We start from the raw sequence: 19,354 nt of genomic DNA on the forward strand, positions 1-19,354 counted from the left end.
GCAAGATGATTATTAGACTAGCAAGAAGTAATCTGATACTATGAGAAAGGCTTTCTTTCCTCAACCCCCTCTCTTCTCTCCCTCTCCCCTCCCCCCCTACTTCTTTGAAGCAGCAGTTGGCTGCTTTTTTGTTATTTAGGTGCTTGATGATTTGTTTTGCTTTGCTTGTAAATGGAAGTGTTTTTAACCTGTGAATATTCCATTTTATACAATAACTTTGTAAGAACTGAGTATTTTTGTTAAAATTACAACTGGGCTGCAAGAAAAGTACATAAACAAATGTAATTAAAACATGCCTTACATTTTATGAAACAACCTTACCAGGTTTTAACTTGTAACAGAAACTAACTCAATTATTTGTGCAAATATGAATTTTACAAGTATGTTTGTTTCAGTACTTCTTTTGTCTTTTTTGTGTGTGTCATTTTCTCCTGGTTTCTCTTGCAGAGGAAAGCCTCCTTTGCAGTGGATCAACTTTGACCCCTTAGAATTCTTGGAAGAGTTAAAGAAAATAAACTACCAAGTGGAGAGCTGGGAAGAAATGCTGAATAAAGCGGAGGTTGGTCATGGTTATATGGATCGACCCTGCCTGAATCCTGCTGATCCCGATTGCCCAATCACAGCTCCCAATAAAAATTCCACCAAAGTAAGTTTGCTTGTCCTTGTGCATATCTTTTCAAGGGAGGCTGGGGTCAGGGGGGGAGGTCAGAGAGGAGAGAAGAAGGTACCGTTTTCTTCCAAGCAATATATAGTTCATATTCTTGAGTGATGTTGTTTTTCTGTTCCTGTTATATGCTGTATGCTGTTAGCCCACAGTCACGATCTTCCCCTCATTCTGTGATGCAGTACTTAATTCCTCATATTTAGAGTGAGAGTACAGTTGTCAGTTACTGGCTGGGTGTGGCAGTGCGGTGATGTGGTATTTCAGCAAACCTGATGCCTCAGACAGACATAGCCGCTGCTGGAATACAGCTGCCACTATACACTCACACCACACAGCAAAGCTTTCCTTCAGGTAGGGCCAGTTTTGTTGATTTTTGTGAAGAATTTGAAGTCACGGGCTCCAATTTTATATATCCCTTTATCAATCATATCAGGCTTTGGAGAAATTGCCGTCTGGTCAACACATATCCAGCTGATTTGTTCAACTTGATTTGTTGAAGACCTCCTAGATTGTCTTTAATGTCTGTTATTCTAAGTACACTGAGTGTTGAATTAGGGTATGAGTTTGTCTGAAGTTATGAAACTGATTAATTGCTTCTCTATAACTTTTTCCAGCCTCTTGATATAGCCCTTGTTTTGAGTGGTGGATGCTATGGACTGTCAAGAAAATACATGCATTGGCAGGAGGAGTTGATTATAGGTGGTACAGTCAAGAACAGTTCTGGTAAACTTGTCAGGTAAACAAATACTTAAAGAAAATGTCAAAGTTTTTCTTTGTTAGAGTTCGGGTTTTGGGACACAGGGGGAGGATCATGCAAAATCTACTGCCCTTCATGTGTATTGTGAATCCCAGTTTAGGAGGACATGCCTCAAGAGAAAAGAATTTAAAAGAGTGATTAGACAGTTGTTTAAATTTAAGGAGGCGTCATTGCTTCCTGCTTCTGACCTCAGAATGATAGTATACCTTGCTCAGAAAGAAAGCTTTTTTCCTGGCAACTTTGTTGTTTAGAATGTATGTATAAAGCATTGAAAGTGTTTAAAGCACTGAACACCTTTGATCATGTTTTGAAATACGATCAAAGGCAAAAGGGGAAAAAAATAATTTTGATAATATGCTCACTCATTTGACTTCCGTCAGAATTCCAAAATCTCCACTGAACTTGTTGTTCAGAATCAATATAGAGAAAAGTCTATTTTTATGTCCCCACACCATGAATAGAGGTTTGAGTGATAAAACAAACACCTTTGTTTCAGACTTCTTGAAGAAGTCATAGAACACTGCACTTAAATGGGGGAAAAACCTGGGAAATAGAACTGTTCTGAAAAACATAGGCCATACTAAACCAAATGACGCATAATTCTTTCATATTTAATACAGAGAACTTTTACTAGAACTTCTAATATGAATTTTGTCCTTTTTTACACTCACACTAGACGTTGATAAGTCTTTTAACAAGTAGCTAAAGAACATATTTTTAGTGAAAAATAGAACAGTTCCTTAAGCTTCTAAAATTGTTGGATGCAGTTGCATACTGTGGAAATTCAGGATGAATAGTTACTGCCATTGTGTACTCCTCGCAGCTTGTCAGGCACCAGGAGTTTAATCTGGCATTTCTCTCCAAGGGATGAAAAAGTCCAAGGTCTTCAAATGACAAATTGCCAAGAGCATTTACAAGATCTCGCAGAAATAGCTGTTCCTGTGGCATCCTTAAAGTAATCTGTCTATCAATCATGATCTTTATAACTGATTTGTAGGGTTACATTCTTTGCTCCTGAAACTGATCCTATTGAAAATAATGGCAAAACTCTCATTAACTTCAGTGAAACCAGATTTAGGCTCAATGCTGTGTAGGCCCGTACAGCTGCACCAGATACACAGTAGAATAATTCTGCTCTGTTCAATTTTAATATGAAGATGTGCCCTATAAAATCAAGAACTCATGCAAGCTCCTGTTAGTGTCTCATTTGGGACTTGATGCCATGAAAATAATTTCCTAAAAATGCTCATTTTATGCTTCTTCCTCCTCTCCCTTCTCTCCATGTCACAGTGCCCAGGCTTTGCAAACCATGTTTCAGTTAATGACTCCTAAGCAAATGTATGAGCACTTCAAGGGATATGAATATGTTTCGCATATCAACTGGAACGAGGATAAGGCAGCAGCAATTCTGGAAGCCTGGCAGAGGATGTATGTTGAGGTAATACTGAAAATAACCTAGATATCCTACTATAAAGTCCTGCTGAGATCCACTGCCTTTTGTCATGGCTTTTTACAGTATTTCTTCAAGGAAGATGCTTAAACCAGAACTGACTCATTGCCTCCCAGTTTTTAAGCTGTTTTTTCATTTGTTTTTTGTTTGTTTGGTTGGTTTTTTTTCCAACTAAGAAGCTGCTTGGTTATTCACATATGAGAAGCCATGAAGGTTTTGCTTTTTCCTGTCTGGGACATTTTTGCTTTGCTGGCGCTGAGAAGGAACCAAAAAGCTAGCCGGATTTTATAAGCTTTTGGTTGGCGTGGTTATTCTAAAGGTGTCTGGAAAACATTAGCCAGCCATGGGCTGCTCTTCCAGCGGCATCCCGGGTGGGGAGGCTGTGTGACAGTGCCTGGCCTCTGTGTCCCAGGCTCTGACCTCTGCTGCGCTGCTTCTGACCTCTGCGAATGGCCAGGCAGGGGGGAAAGAGGAGCACCCCAAAGAGATCGCTGGCCTTGGGTTGAACGCAAAACTCGTACTGCGGTAAATCCATGGTGGAGTTACGGGGAGAGGATTCAAGTTAAATGTTTGGAATGGGCTGGGACTGCAGTAGCGTTTCCTGAAGGATGCAAATTCTTGTCTGATAATCAGTAGCTTGCAAGAAATAATTACCAAACACATTTGTGTAGCATCAGCATAATCTCCGTGTAGGGTGTGGGCTTTCGCAGGAACATTAAGGCAAAAGTAGTTGATTTCAGATGTGTGCTGTAGAAGACGGTAATGATTTTTTTTCTTTAGTCACACCACGTTTTATTTTTCTTTTCATAGGTTGTTCATCAAAGTGTTGCACAAAACTCTACTCAGAAGGTGCTTTCCTTTACTACGACCACCCTGGATGACATCCTAAAGTCATTTTCTGATGTCAGTGTTATCAGAGTAGCTAGTGGCTACTTACTAATGGTAATAAAATAAAATTATTTATTTTTCTCTGGTAGTAGAGCAGGGCTTAAATATTTGCTTTATTGTTACCAGTCAGTAGTCCAGAACATTTTAGGCATACCTATGATAAAAACTACAGTTTGTAAACTTTTCCTCAGGCTTGTCACCTGTTCCTCTGTGTAACATTTGTGATGTGTCTATTCTGTGTAAAATGTTTGTAAGGATGTGTATTTTGGGTGGGGAGAGAGAGCTGTTAGAGAAGGATCCATTCTAATATGTTGCCTTTTTCCCCCCAACTCCTTCTCCTCCCTCCCCCTTGCTTTAGCTTGCCTACGCCTGTTTAACAATGCTGCGGTGGGACTGTGCCAAGTCTCAGGGTGCCGTGGGGCTGGCAGGAGTCTTGTTGGTTGCACTCTCAGTGGCTGCAGGATTGGGCCTGTGCTCATTGATTGGAATTTCCTTTAATGCTGCCACAACTCAGGTATTTAGGAGACACAAGTCTGCTGTTAAATTACAAGTACTCTATTAGTAAATGAACACAACTGAATCTTTGAGGGGAAAAAAGCTGCAAAAGTATTTTGGCTCCAGATTTTTACTTGTTCCTTTCTCCTGTCTCATAGCTTATGCTGTGAGAAATTAAGTGATCATGCTGCCAAATGATACTAAAGAAAAAAGCAGGTATCCTGTAGTTCGTATAATTACTAGATTCTGGGTTATTTGATTTTTCTGTGTCCCAATACAAGCGGAGGCATGCAGTTGTACATAAGAAACTGCAGGTTTTGTCTTTACATCTGAATATATCAAGATGTTCAAATTCTGAAAATATTTTGACTATACCTTGAATTATTATCAGATATTCTTTGTCTACCCTAAACTTGAATTACTTTTGGTGAGATTTTGTACCTGTAAATGGTATACTGCAAGTTTCTCAGCAGTATTCCAGAATAAAAGTTAATAGCTGTATCGCATCCTTTTGATTTTCATTTTATCCTTGGATTTGTGTATGGTGTAATGTAAAAGTTGCTTTAATTAGCCATTTAATGGCTAGCTGCATGGCAGATCATAAAACAGCCTTCTTGGATTTTGTTTGTTTTGTTTCTCCCCCAAGGTTTTGCCTTTTCTTGCTCTTGGAGTTGGTGTAGATGATGTTTTCCTTCTGGCACATGCATTTAGCGAAACAGGGCAGAATAAGAGAATTCCATTCGAGGTAATGACAAAATGGGGATTTGGGGGAAGATAAAACAAAAGGCTTCATATCGCAAAAGATAACTGTATCCAGAATTAATTAGTAGTTATTAAAAAACCCCGTTTTTTTCCTCAATAGCTTTTTCTAGGGTCTGGAAATTCTTATTTCTGTCAAAATAGGAAATGATGGCAATGCATGTCATTCTAGAATGTTTTGGAATGTTCACATTCTTTTTTTTTTTTTTTAGTAGTGCCTTAGATTTATTTTGTCTTGAAAATTTAATTCGTAGCTGTCACATAAAGACTAATTTACATAATCCAAATTCTGCCCAAAATTTCAGCGAAAGTCGATGTAAATTTAGGCAGAAATTCAAATATGAGTCTGACAGTTGAATGATAGAATGCTTTCAATGGAAGAACACAAAAATGTTAAGGTGAAAAGGAGAAGGAGGACAGCTTAGGAAACAAAAGTTTCTTTTTATTTGTATCAACTGTTACCTTTACTTACTTGTTATGGCCTTAAATTTGAGTTATTCTGTATATTTTTCTCTGTTTTTGTTTTCTGATGTTTATAATTGACCATGACATTTCAAAGCGTAACATATTAATGTTATGAAATGTAAGATGTCATCACTTTTATGATCCTTTCCTTTTATTGACCTTCTTACCCTCAGTCCAAAGTTTCATATCCAAAGTACAAACCATTTAAAAGCAATGTGTATTTGCCTGTTCTGTTTTGTATCTTCCATGTGCTCTTTCCAGCTGGTTTGGCATGCAGGCACTACAACCTCACTCTACTATAACCTCCATATGCTTCAAAATAGCCTGTTGGGTTGGGAAAGGGTCATGTGTTTATCTTGATTTCTCTGTGTTTTTTGTGTGTGGTCCCTGGATTTTGGGTTGTTATATACTTCTTCAAGATGTGTAGCCATGTTATGCCTCTACACTGTTAATACATGCTTATTTTGTCTGAAAAAGTGAGAACGCCAAGCGACTCCACTGGTAGAAAATACACCCTACTTAATTACAGGTGTATTTGATATCATGTCAGTGCGCATTTAGTTTTGTGTTCTGAAGCTAGAATCAGCTTTGATAATGGTTTCTATCCACAAAAAACATGAGCACTTTTTTTGTCATCTGCTTTTCTCCTGAACAGTATACTTAGTATATTGTTTATTCTCACATACTCTCAAATGCACGCTTGTATTCAGAATTTCATTGTAATAACTTTTCATTGTTACTGTGTTATATCTGTAGGATGACCCCTTCATTTGCAGGACATCACCTTATTCACATGACTTTTAAGATACGTCATTTGTTTTGCAGGACAGAACAGGTGAATGTTTGAAGCGAACAGGAGCAAGTGTAGCCCTTACATCTATCAGCAATGTTACTGCTTTCTTTATGGCTGCCTTAATCCCTATTCCTGCTTTACGAGCATTTTCACTCCAAGTAAGTTTATATGCTATTTCGTTAGCTCTTATGCATGGTCCCATCATGGAAGGCCAGTGATGATACCTGTTAGTGGTAGTGTTAAAGTCTGCGTTCAGTGCTGCTGCAGTTCACTGACCCAATATGTGATCACTGTTTACCGTAGATCTGGGTAATAACAACTGCGGTCTGCCCGTGATTCTGCTCCTCCCATTTTTCATGCCTGGAGTCTCTCGCATCCTGTTAGCAGGTGAAAGAATACCCTGCCCCATCACAGCTGGGTTGAGTGCAAAAACCAAGATGTATGCAACTAAGCAGAAACAAGTCTCCAGAAAGATTTGCATTCTTAAGTCAAGAGGAGTAGACTGTACTGTAGTGTGTACTGTAACATTCCTCAGTAGGATTTTAATCCTGTCATTCACGTTTGTCCGATTTGCTGCTCTTAAAAACTGTAACCAAAGTGCAATGACAGCAGTGAATATGCATTTGCCATATTATTACTGCAGCAGTTTGTACTGCCTTGTTCCCAATGTAATTTTAGCAATCTTGAAGAAAAGTTCAAGAATTTTACATTCCAACTGCTTTGAGAGAAAATGTGAATTTTATGTGCTGAACCATGTATCGCTCGCTCTCCCTTTCTCTCTTTGTCTTCCTGTATTTGTTTGTGATAGTATACCTTCAGGAATATGAAATATTAAAGATGCTGGAGAAGGTTTTCTGCTAAAAGCAAGGGCTCTTTGAAGAAAGCTTTGGGAATTTCTCCCCTGACACTGCTTTAGTACACAAGCAATTGATAGCACTGTGGTACCTTGGTGCAGAACAGGCAAACTGTACTTTTTCAGTATTTTTCTTCTGCTGTAGCCTGGTTGGCTACCCAGAGGAAGCAAGGGCTGCAATTTTTCTTAATACATGTGGCAATTATTATTGTTTTCAGAGATTTAAGTATGCCTGCATTAAGCTGTAAGATGGTAAACTGTTTGCGATTGCAGTTACGTTACCAGTAAGTATTAATAATTTGTTTGCCATTTCCTTCTCAATAGGCAATTTGGTAGTGAATAATAGAGAAGGTGAAGGCCTCATTGGTGTTCTGCATTGTTTAGCAGATGTCTGTGGCAACTAAAACTAGATCCTTCGTCCTGAATGGTTAGCAGTATTTAGCTCTGCTGATTTGCCAAAACCTAGATGTCCCTTCTTGCAGGTGATGTGACAGTGAATTGTTTTATTTTATGGCAAAGACCAGTGTCAATGTGTGAAATATTTTTTGAAGTGTAACACTTCTTCTATTGGAAGATGTTATTTATGTCTCCTAAATCTGTGGCCCAATTTCAAACATTCAACATGTACCTTAAGCAGCTAACAGGATACTGGAGATCTTCACTAGGAATCAGAGAAGTCTTGTTTTGTCAGGCTTTGTAGTACCTGTGCTTTACAGAAGTTACTTCAGCCTAAATGCATAAGAAGTACTCAACAGAGATGGGCCATTTTGTCCTAATCGCACTGCTAAGCTATTGAGTGGGAGCCATGAAAATTAATTCTTTCTTATCTGATCAAATTTTGCTCAGCCTTTCTCTGCTCTCACTCTTCACATCAGGACATGACAGGTTGCCTTTGGAACCTACATGGAGACAACAGCTGTAATTGTTACTGCAATCTGAGTATAAGTTAAATAGACCTTTCCTAAAGTCTTTTCTTTTTGCCTGCTGCCACGCTGTAGACTGAGTCACTGAAAGTTCAGAAAACGTAGTCTGCATAGCAAAATGACAAACAAAAAGTTGCCAGTGAGATTTCAACATATTCATGTATGAACATGTTGATATTATTCAGAATAAAAACATCACGCTCAAAGTCCTTTTTAAGGCAGTGATTAATATGGAATCTATGTGTAGGAATGTTTGGGTGTCCAGAAATTAATGTTTGAGTTGCTCAATCTTTTCTCACATGCATCTGTAATTTGTCTTTGCTTGCACATAGTAACCCCTTATATGTATATGAGAGATGGAAAAATGTGCAAAAAAAGGGCAGCTGGAGACCTGTAACGAGGATTTATTGGTGCTAGAGCAATATATATAACTGATATGTATGTAAGTTAGGAACCACTAAAATAACATCCTTTGTTGTTAGAAAGTAACATCTATTACTTGTTTTGTCTGGCTTCACCAGGTAAAATCAAAATCAGGTGATACATTAATCACAACACTCAGAATCAGATAACCATGGCAGATTTTCGTGGGTGGTCTGTATTTATATATGGATTTCTTTATTTACAGTCTTCTTCCTCCCTCTCCCTCTTACTCAGGCTTGTTTAAACAAGAAGTCCTTGCTGTCTTTGATAGCTTCCTAGCAAGACTTAGAAAGCAATGAAATACTGCATTTACTTTTCACAGATGCTGCCTTCTTCTTATCTAGATAGTGAATTTTTAACAGATGGGCTTAAAAAAAGGATTGCTCTTGACCTTGTTTTGCTCTTCATTCACTTTCCTTAAGACATTGCAAGATAATTGTCAAAGTTTCCATAACTTTTGAGGCCCAGTATCTGTAAAATAACCCAGCTGCTGAGGGAAAATAAGTGGTTTCCTGCGTCTGCAAGCCCAACTTTTCGTTAGAAACTCACGTTTTGCATATCAATGCTTTCTTCTTTCTCCAGTTCTGTTCTGTTCCACCAGCTAAAGCAGGTCATTGATACCTCCGAGTTGTTCATTTACTTTATGGAACTCAAACACTGCAGGTCTGATGCCGTCTTGGGAGTTTGCTAGGGTTAGCTCCTGCCAAGTTTTATAAAATGGACATCAGTCCTTTTGAAAGTGAGATTTTTAAAATTAATTCCATTATGCAGATAGGGACTGTTTTAGCTTTTTCACTGTTTTAATTTTTTTCATTTGTTGATCTTGCTGTCCCCTTATTTAAGCAGTTTTAGGGCTTTGAGAAGTTGAACATGTCTCAAATAGTCAGTCACAAGAATCACCTGTAAGAGTGCTCAGGACTTCGAAGGAGTACATCCTGAGTTTCCAGATGTGTTTCATTTCTTAAAATTGTGACGCAGGGGAGGTTATCAGAGAAATCCACTGAAAGGTTTTGAAGTTTGCAGTAGGAATGTCTTGAACATAGCCCTTTGTTTTGAGTATAAATGAAGGAAGGGAAGGCAGAGTGTAACTACCACTGGGCTGAATTCTCTCCTCAGACAGACTATTCAGACACCGTTACGGAATAAATTCTGCCCAGGAAAGAAGAGGTAGAGCTTCACAAAAATTCATCTTCCTCTTCTTGCTTACACCAGAAACTTCCTCCCCTAACAGCAGAGGAGTGGTGTGGGTTCACTAATGAGCAGGGGGGGAACTTTTCCCATTAAGTCTTAGCAGGAACTCCTTCCCTCACCATAAGAATGACAAGTTGTTTTCCTAAATGTAGAAGTGCATTACCAGGTGGCGGTGGTGCGTTTGTGGGGAGAAAGAACATACGTTTTTAAGCGCATTCAGTTATCTCACTCTGCTGAAGTGGTTTGTCCCCTCCTTTTTTACCCACATCATTTACCTTTTCCCTGCTCCTGACATGAGAATTTGACAAGGAAATTTAAAGCCTAAGGGAAGAGGGGGGGCAAGGGGGGGGACCCAAGTCTGTACGCTGTCAGGAGGGAGTTGCAGATAGGCAGCAGTAGGGTGGAAGTCTCCCTGACAGACCTCCTCGTCTGTTCATCACCTCTGGCTATACAGCACACCCGTTCTCCTTGGGTGGGCTGCCAGGAATGGCACATAGCAGCACATACCTTCGGTGGGGCCCCAGCCTACCAGCCTGGCTCGCGTCTCCCTTGCTGCCTCCAGCACAGACTGCCATTCTTCTGGCTACGTTAACAGTTGCAGCAGCAATAATATTTTTAGGCTGTGCATTATGAAAAGATGCAAAAAGCGGAGCATTTTTCTCAGAAAGTCACCAACATTTTTTTCTGATTAATGGAATTTTTTTACTACTCTCTGATCTCATTTCACTGAATGCCTTCATTTTACACCCTTTAGTAGGCCCCATTTTATCCCTTCTAGGACTGATCTTACCTTTGTTGATTTCTCAAGGAAAAGGTCTGAGGCCCTTTCCTCTCCCATTTGAGCATTCGTCTCTGCCCTGTCCCCAAAAATCCTAAGCGTGCTCTCAGCTTGGGTGCTGTTAACAGATTGCCTGTACTCTGGAAGCTCTGCTACCACAGTTTTTTGTTGGTGTTTTTCCAGTCAATGTAATTGTTAGAGATTGTAGGGATTGCCGTGATCGCGTTTCTCATACATTCCCATTCCCAGCTACCAGATGTCTAAATGGTGTTGGGAGGGGAAGCGGTGGCTGATGCCTCAGGTTGGAGATGGAGTCCCCACTCAACAGTTCTTCCTTCCCTCCCTTTATCAAGTCACAGGGCGTTTTTTGATGGTACAACAAATTAGAATTGATACAAGACAAGTATTTTCTGTATTTAATTGTGAAAACTGAGGACTGTTACATCCTTGAAATGCTAGGGAGGTGGGTGAGGGAGAGACTGTGCGTTATATAGGAAGTGTGGTGTTAAGCTCTAGGAATCTATTTAAGTACAAATCAGAACAGAGAGGATCGTTTAAAAATAGTTTATTTGCAGGCTTAGTACCTCAACACCAGGATGGCACAATGGAAAATCTGGTTCTAAAAAGAAATGCCATGTTAATATGCAGATTTACTATGTGTTGTTGGATTAGTTTTGATGCTTCTTAAAAAATCAAATGCGAATATAACTAACTTTAATGGCATCTCTACCATACACTTAAGTACTAGTTTTCAGGTTTAGCGGCATTTGAGATTCAAGGATGTTGGGGTCTACAAAGGGAATTGATAACGCATGAAGCATTTTCAGTTTATGGAGAGGACTTATGTTAGTTTTTCAGCCATGCTGGGAGGAGTAAGAATTATTGAGTCGTGCCTCAGCTGTTTTTCACGAATTTCAGTAAATATTAGCTGATCCTTGATAGAAGATCTTGGTTAGACTCAATTAATTATTCATGTTATATGGGTGATTCAGTCTTCTCTGGTTTAGCAGCAATAAAGAAAGCAGTTGTATGAACTAGGTCCAACAAACACCTTGATGGCAACAGCAGCCGTTTGTTTTTCTGACAGATTTCAGTTAATTCTAGAGAGGATCAAAAGGAAATCACTTCATTTTAAAGTCTTGGCTATGACCTTACGTACCTTTCTGTGTGGATATTTATAAATCATGTAATAGTCATTGGATCTTTTCTCTAAAAGGTGGCTAAATGCTAATTTGGCTTTAAGTACTAGGTAAACCTGTTTTAGTAGTTATGTCTACAGACAACCAGCAGGACCAAAATCTTACTTCAAGCAGGCTGGAGACAACAAAAGAGAAACACCAATAAAAAACACTTTTGTATACAAGATATTTATGATTGAAATGACTAGAAAATATTTACATAACTAGTTGATTCTGTCATTGTTAGAAAAGTAAAACCAATATCTAGTCTTTTTAGTATACTTTGACAGCTTCAAAATCCTAAAAATCATTCAGTGTGTTTGTTAGTATGTTGATTTTCACAGATAAAGGGACACAAAAATAAAAGTTGCATTATTTAGGCAATTTATATTCTTTATGTGACATGTAACTCAAGAATTTTTAAAACATGGATTTTGGATATCACATGTTTTGAGCTGCCCGTTTTGAGGCCTGATTTTTCAACATCAAAAGCAAGCATTTGTTTATTTTGGAAAAAGGAGGGCCTGTTTATAGGTCAGCGACTTGATTTTTGTGGCCCAACTTTTGTTCTTTTTTGTGACTGTTTTAACCCAAGTGGTCATTACTTCCGTAAGTTACAGGTGGAGGCACTTGATAGTTTATATGATTTCCTTAACATGAAACTGGGCTATTGAGATGGCTACTGCTTATCTAATCGGTATAATATAAGGATTTCAAGGGTTTTTTTAACCTGTTGATGTCTGAACCATTTTTCCCAGTGTCTCTCCTACTCCTATAACAATCTTCCAGTCCCATCTGTGCCCAGCCTTTCCCTTTGTGATGACTAGTGCTCCTAAGAATTCTGCATTACAAATAAATGCTATTAATAATAATGATAGATGCTGCACCACATATGTTTATGGAGATTCTCTGGGAATCTCTGTGTGGGAAAGGGTTTGAAGTACGGTTTGAAAGGGGGTGGGCGGGGAGGTTGTTCTTTTTCATTACGTAATGTTCGCTTTACAAATTAAACCAAGTATTCTTGTTCCAATTTAAGATGTATTCTTGTTCCAATTTAAGGCTCCTTTCAGTAGACTGGCTCATTAATCAAGTTCTGTTAAACACAAGCATATTAATAAGTAGATTTATGATGTGGTGTTGGACTAATTTTGATTCTCCTTTAAAAATAATCCCTGATAAACGCAAAATGTTGCTCTTTTGGGGTAGACTTTTAAGTAAGTACTTGAAGTGCATAATATTTTACTAAATAGAACAGTTTCATTAAAATTTATTTAAATCTTTATTACATTTCTGATTTAATAATGTGTTTTCTTGTTACTGTGATGCTTAAATTACTTCCGATCCCTTAAATGTGAGAACTTCAGTTCTAGTTCCAGGTCTGCTTTTGCTTCCTTCTGTTTTTTTACTGTGAGACTCTACATATGGCAGAATCTCATTCAAAAGTATGATTTGTTGATGCTGGTTTTCCATTTAAAAATCATCACCACATCTCCAGGCACAGATGTATTAAAATAATATGAAGTTTATTATTAAAATAAATTAATTAAGTGCAATAGGCCTACCATAATGAAATGGGAATGTAAAAGTATATCTCCCAGTTTCCTCAGGGAAAACCTTGAAAGCGTCTGACAGGTTGACATGATAAATGGGTGAATGGATGAGAACTGAAAGGAAGTTTTATGCTTTGTAAAGCTGATGCCTTACACGAAGCTTAGTAACGACGTCACTTCTCCTATGATTGATCTCTAGGCAGCAGTTGTGGTGGTATTCAACTTTGCTATGGTTCTGCTGATTTTTCCTGCTATCCTGAGCATGGACCTTTATCGTCGGGAAGACAGGAGACTGGATATATTCTGCTGTTTTACAAGGTAAGAATGTGTGATTGATGCATGAGGTGCGTCCTTTTTGTGGTCACCAATCAGTGCTACCATTCTTTGTCAAGAGTGGGAGTTCTCCATTGCAGCAGGGTCAGGATGTTCTTGTTACGATTTCATTGCTAGTGACTGACATACGTTTGCTACCTTGGTTTTTACCTGACTGAGGGGAAAACTTAAAATAGCGCTCTCTCTCTCCCCCTCTCTCTCCTTCCCCCCGCCCCGCTTCATTCATACATATGTTCATTTTGACTGTTGGAGGACAACTTTTTGAAAGCAGATAATAAGATCCACACTTTAGGAATATCTTCAAGTATTTTTAGAATGTTACAGGGTACTGCAAGGTGCCCAGTGCTGGTATTGGGTAATCTTGGAAGACTGTACCTAACTCAGGGTACTGAGAAGCCTTACTTAAAGTTAATCACTATGTGCTAATTTTTATGCTTTTTATGCATTTAAACTTAAATACATAAACATAATGTATAAACTGTAAAATTACTTCCCCTTAGCTGAGTTTTTCATAGGACTATAAGGAATGCAGGATGATCAGTACCGTTACAGGATGATGCTTGATAAAGTTTCTGTTATCACTGCAATAGTAATTTAGAATGGTAATACTGCCATTCTAAAGAGTGTGTACACAGACTTCTACCTCATACACAGCCAGCTCTGAGCGTAGAGCAGGGCTAGGAAGAGACAACTGTCATCAGCGGAGCCACTACTTAGAAATAAAGCATGTTTTCTACCTTAGTTTTTGCTTTTGTCTGTGATGAAGAGGATCAGCTACATTTCTACACATGTACTCTTACTGTCACAACCAGGATGTGGAGAATCCACCTTGTGTCATCTTAGCCTTTTTAACCCCCCTAGGAGCGGACATAGTTTGACATTTTAATTTTAACGTCAAAGAGAGAAAGCACTTTCCTAAATTTGTTTCTGAGGGAGTGGTTAGAACAGGGAGTTGATCCTAAGCCAGGACTCCTACTTTCTATTTCCGATTCAGTCAGAGTTTCAGTGGATGGCCTAATCTGATTGAATTTTGGAGCCCTGATTCTCAGAAATACAGGGCAGTCAGACCTTCCACTTATTCCCTCATCTAAAATTGCACCAAACGTGTATCAGAATTCAGGCCCATTTACATATGAAGAAATGCAGTTAATGAGAGCTTGATTTGTTTAGGTAGGCAACATTCTGAATCCCTCTTGTTTTTGTACAATATGTCCACTTGGTGAAAAATGTCTGATACTGTTTTCTGTCATCAATTTGTCATTTCTCATTTACAGAAGGAGGTTTGTTTCTGATAATTTTTTATTATAAACTAGGAATCTTGTAGGGTCTTGTGTAGACAAAAATAAAGGGAATGCTTCAATTACTTCTGTAATTTTGTCTCTTCATGTTGCCCATCCTTCCTGGGAATTAATCCTTGCATATGTTTACTTAATTTTTAAAACATTCAGTCAGTGTATGGCAAGTGGTTTCAGCCTGCCTCACAAAAGTCTGAGATCTTATCCAGAAGGCCCAAATATTATTTAACGGTGACTTCAATAGCTCTAAACAGAAGAACTCGGTATGTCATGTGTTTATATTTTGATCTAAATAGCTTAATTCTTAGCAAGGGCACAAACCCACACACATATTGTACATTCAGACTGTGTGCAGCTACCTGGGTATTGACCTGATTAGCGTGTGTAATTAATGGAGTGGTGTGGATAGATGTCAGTGTCTTCAGACAGATGCTGGTTCCTTCTTCCCTGAGCTCAAGAAATGTGCATGTTATCAGAGGCCTACACTTTGAAGCATGTCAGAGAAATGTTTCCTAAAGGTGCAGAATAAAATTCACATCAAAGCGTTACACTTAATTAATATAAACCATCTAATAGTACTAGAAGCAGTCTCAGATGGAAGCAGGTTATCCTGTCTAGTCTGATTAAAATAAAGGTCCATCTAAATACAAACAGATGTTTTTCTCTTCTCTTACAGTCCGTGTGTCACTAGAGTGATTCAGATTGAGCCTCAAGCATACGCGGAAAACGACAATACTTGCTACAGTCCTCCACCCCCATACAGCAGTCACAGTTTTGCACATGAAACTCAGATTACAATGCAGTCTACAGTGCAGTTGCGCACAGAATACGATCCTCATACGCAGGTGTACTACACCACAGCAGAGCCTCGCTCAGAAATATCTGTGCAGCCAGTGACAGTGACGCAAGATAATCTTAGCTGCCAGAGCCCAGAAAGCACAAGCTCGACGAGGGATTTGCTGTCCCAGTTCTCAGACTCCAGTATGCATTGCCTTGAGCCACCCTGTACGAAGTGGACACTCTCATCTTTTGCAGAAAAGCATTATGCGCCATTTCTCCTAAAACCAAAAGCTAAGGTAATCAGGGAACTATTTACCTGCTTTTCAAAAATAGATTTCTGCCTTGCCCAGTAATAAAATTGACCTGGCAGTGTTATTAAATTGAAGGAATAAATAGAACTCCTTTGAAATAACAATTCTTAATAATTTTACAGCTAATTTCATAGTTTAGAAGTTTTATCTTGTGAGTGCTGTAGAGACATACTTTTCAAATGTAAGTTATGATTGAGGGTTTTGGGTTTTCAGTAACATAAGCTTGTGAATAGTGAAACTAAAGCCACTTTTAAACTTTATTATGATATAAATTTCTTATCCATGATGCAGAGCCCCTTCAATAAAGCACAAATTAGCTCAGCCTTCTAGTGTGTATGTGTTTGAAAAAAGAAAAAAAGAAGAAATAAAAGTTTTAAAGTAGACTGATGGGTGTTAATTTTGAACCTGGCTTTGTAGTGTGCCATTATGAATTGGTAGTTTCTTCAGAAACCTAAAATCAAATGCATTTCCATTTTCTGTTGCAGATTGTGGTTATTTTTCTTTTTCTGGGTTTACTGGGGCTCAGCCTTTATGGAACTACCCGGGTGAGAGATGGACTAGATCTCACAGATATTGTACCACGGGAAACACGGGAATATGACTTTATTGCCGCACAGTTCAAGTACTTTTCATTCTACAACATGTATATCGTGACACAGAAAGCAGACTATCCAAATGTCCAGCATTTACTTTATGAACTTCACAGAAGTTTCAGCAATGTGACATACGTTTTGTTGGAAGAGGACAGGCAGCTTCCCAAAATGTGGTTGCACTACTTTCGAGACTGGCTGCAAGGTAAGAGCGAGTCGCATGAACTTTTCTTAATTCTACAGTAGTAACCATCTGTTCGCACTAGTAATGCTCCCCTGTTTGAACATAGTCACATGGTTAAAGACTACGAGCAGGAGGGAGAACACCTAAGTGCTGATCCGAACTCGCACGTTGACTCACTGTTTCTCCAACAGGTCACTTAAATTCTTTGTGGCTAAGTTTACTCCCCAGTAAGACAGTTTTGAAGCTTTAAGAGATAATATCCATGAGAGGCCATCTCATGCCATTAATTTCTAAGCAGCTGATGAGGAGTTCTTTATAATTAATGGCCAAATATGGCCCACTGTCTTGGGAAAATAAATGTTTGCTGAGCGTTTTGAGAACAGTAAATGAAAAGTCCCCATCCAATGCTGTATTTTGGCACAGGCTTAACTTTTACCACATGAGTGATCCTCTTGGCTTCAGCTGGGACTGCTGGCATGAAGAAAACTCTGTGTGGCTTATGTGTTTTATTGGGTTGGGAACTTACTATACGTTCTAGATTTCCAGTCAAGTATCCTCACTCTTTCTGTGGCGGTGCTGCTTTTTCTGTGCTGAATTGTAACGGGGCGGGGAAAGACAAGAGAAGGCACGTCCTTTCAGGTACTATGATGATAATTATATTGAAGTTGGCTTATTAAAGATATTATAATTACACATGTTGAGACAAATAACTGTTTTCTATTTAAAATAAATAGCACTGTTACATCTCAGCAAATTTAACATCTTTCTGCTGTGAGCAAACATATTCTGCCTGGGAGCACTTCTGTCCCACCTCTGTCTTTCTGTTGGGAGAATCTCCAGGAAGCTTTTGCCAACAGGAAAATAAATTGTGCTGACCTAGTGAGCCTGTAAATTTTAACCTTAACTGTTTACAGACAACCAGTGCAGCCAATGATTCTTAGAGAACACATACGTAACTGCCAGTATTTGGGGTATTCTATTCCTTCTGAAAATACGTCGGGCAATATTAGGAAAGCGGATACATTTAAGCAACGCATCTAAACAAAATCATCAAGTTTCCTGTGTGTTTAACGCACTGATAAATCATGCAAAGCAGTATTTCAGCTATTAGCTTTGTTTTTTTAATGTTTTTTAAATATATTGGATCCATGCATTACAGTCTACTTACTGGAAGTTTTACTTAAAATATTTTGCTCACATAAGCATATTGAGCTGTAAGGGAAGGTATTACTGGCAGGAAGAAAAATCAACATAGCTTAGATGTTTTGCTGGATTGGAACCTTACTATACTTTCTAGATTCCTAAGCAAGCATCCTTCTACATGCTTTTCCAAATTCTCTTTTAACTCTGCTGTTTGTTTTATTTCTTTTGTGGGTATTTTTTGTTGTGGTTCCAAAACAGTAGGAAAAAACGTGTGTGGTGTCCCCCCTTCCGCCTCCCCCCCCCCGCCCCCAAACCTGTGAGGGAGACGGAAATCTGAGATCGTGTTCAGGATCTTCACATGTTAGCACTGAACCTCGGCGTAGTCTGCCAGCGGTGAAGTCGGGAAGAGGTGCCCTTGGGTCTGCTCCCTTGCTGCCTTCTCAGAGTGAAATGCTGGAGGCTAGCCCGCTTGGTGTTGCTCCCAGGGGTGCTCGCATGCCCATTCCCCCTTTCTCAGGCCCACCACGTACTTTACCGAACCTCTTCCACTTTGGATGCCTCCCTGCCCTCTTTGTAATCACCTCCTTGTGTTAAGGACTGTTTTTGTGGCCCTGGCCCAATGCCGAGGGCCCGCACATCTGCTTCTCGGTGCTGTATGCCCATGCTCATACAGGGCCTTTCCGGATCTGCTCCTCTCTTAGGATTGTGCCTGTTCTCTTCTTATTGCCCATGGTTACATTTCCCCTTCCAGCCCACATCAGGCTGCCTGTCATTCTTCCTTGTCTTCCACTTTTCTTCAACTTGAGGAGCTGTGAGTATTCCTGGTACCCCAGATATACTGACGGGGTTCATGGAGCTAAAATGTGATACTGGGGTGCCCAGGGACGCTCCCAGACAGCAGTGACTTGCGGTGGATCGAGTGGACGCGGTGGCCCTGTGACAGAAGACATGTTGCTTGGCCTGTTGATCACCCACAGCTTTAGAATTAATCATGATGATTACTAATTAGCATTTAGGTCTGTGTCCTTACCCCTCCTCCCCACCTTCCCCAAGAGAAGCACAGTTAATACAAACCAGCTGCTTTGTAAAGGCACCGGGCTGTCTTCGCAGAGGGTGATACTGCATTCACAAAGTTGTAAAGAAGAAGGATATTGAGACGTATCAAAAGAAAGAAGTTATGTTTTCCAGTGGTACAGGGCACTGATGTAACGGGGAGGAACTAAACTGTTATACTTAAAGCTGCCACACTTGTCATAGTTAGGGAATTAGCTCAAGGTGCAGACACTAATAGAATAATACCTGATCGTTACCACCTGGGGCTGATGCTGAGGGAGTAAAGGGGAGGGAAGGTGAAAACAGAATTTATGAATAAGGTACAGTTTTAGGCTGGATTCAGGGAGGATCCTCTCTGAGGTGCGAACAGTTCTACTGGTGTACTTTTACAGGCTGGAGGAGCAGGGCAATCAAAGTAGGGGCAACTTTGAACTTCATGGCTAATTCCTGCCGACTTGACTGGGAATTCAGTGCTAGAGATGAATGGCTCGAGATGGC

The 19,354-nt window shown here is 39.5% G+C and overlaps 1 protein-coding gene across 9 annotated transcripts in view; it reads left to right on the forward strand.

Annotated features, from left to right (window-relative positions):
* PTCH1 (patched 1) overlaps positions 1–19,354 on the forward strand; it is a 70,713-nt gene that overhangs the window by 27,795 nt on the left and 23,564 nt on the right. For 8 of the 9 annotated variants that reach the window (XR_015700956.1, XM_087741639.1, XM_087741647.1 and 5 more), the window contains 10 exons: positions 448–646; positions 1,279–1,400; positions 2,712–2,859; positions 3,682–3,813; positions 4,118–4,273; positions 4,901–4,999; positions 6,304–6,429; positions 13,367–13,485; positions 15,472–15,871; positions 16,372–16,681. Coding sequence is in view for 8 of the 9 variants with exons in the window: in XM_087741639.1 (XP_087597765.1) it covers positions 448–646; positions 1,279–1,400; positions 2,712–2,859; positions 3,682–3,813; positions 4,118–4,273; positions 4,901–4,999; positions 6,304–6,429; positions 13,367–13,485; positions 15,472–15,871; positions 16,372–16,681 (1,811 nt within the window). In the remaining variant the exon portion in view is untranslated. The remainder of the gene's footprint in view (positions 1–447; positions 647–1,278; positions 1,401–2,711; positions 2,860–3,681; positions 3,814–4,117; positions 4,274–4,900; positions 5,000–6,303; positions 6,430–13,366; positions 13,486–15,471; positions 15,872–16,371; positions 16,682–19,354) is intronic. The other variant, XM_087741640.1, reaches the window with a different exon arrangement.

This window comes from Nipponia nippon, unplaced genomic scaffold (genome assembly GCF_047370975.1).
Source record: "Nipponia nippon isolate SJK-2023a ecotype South Korea unplaced genomic scaffold, ASM4737097v1 scaffold_8, whole genome shotgun sequence".
NCBI classification, from domain to species: domain Eukaryota; kingdom Metazoa; phylum Chordata; class Aves; order Pelecaniformes; family Threskiornithidae; genus Nipponia; species Nipponia nippon.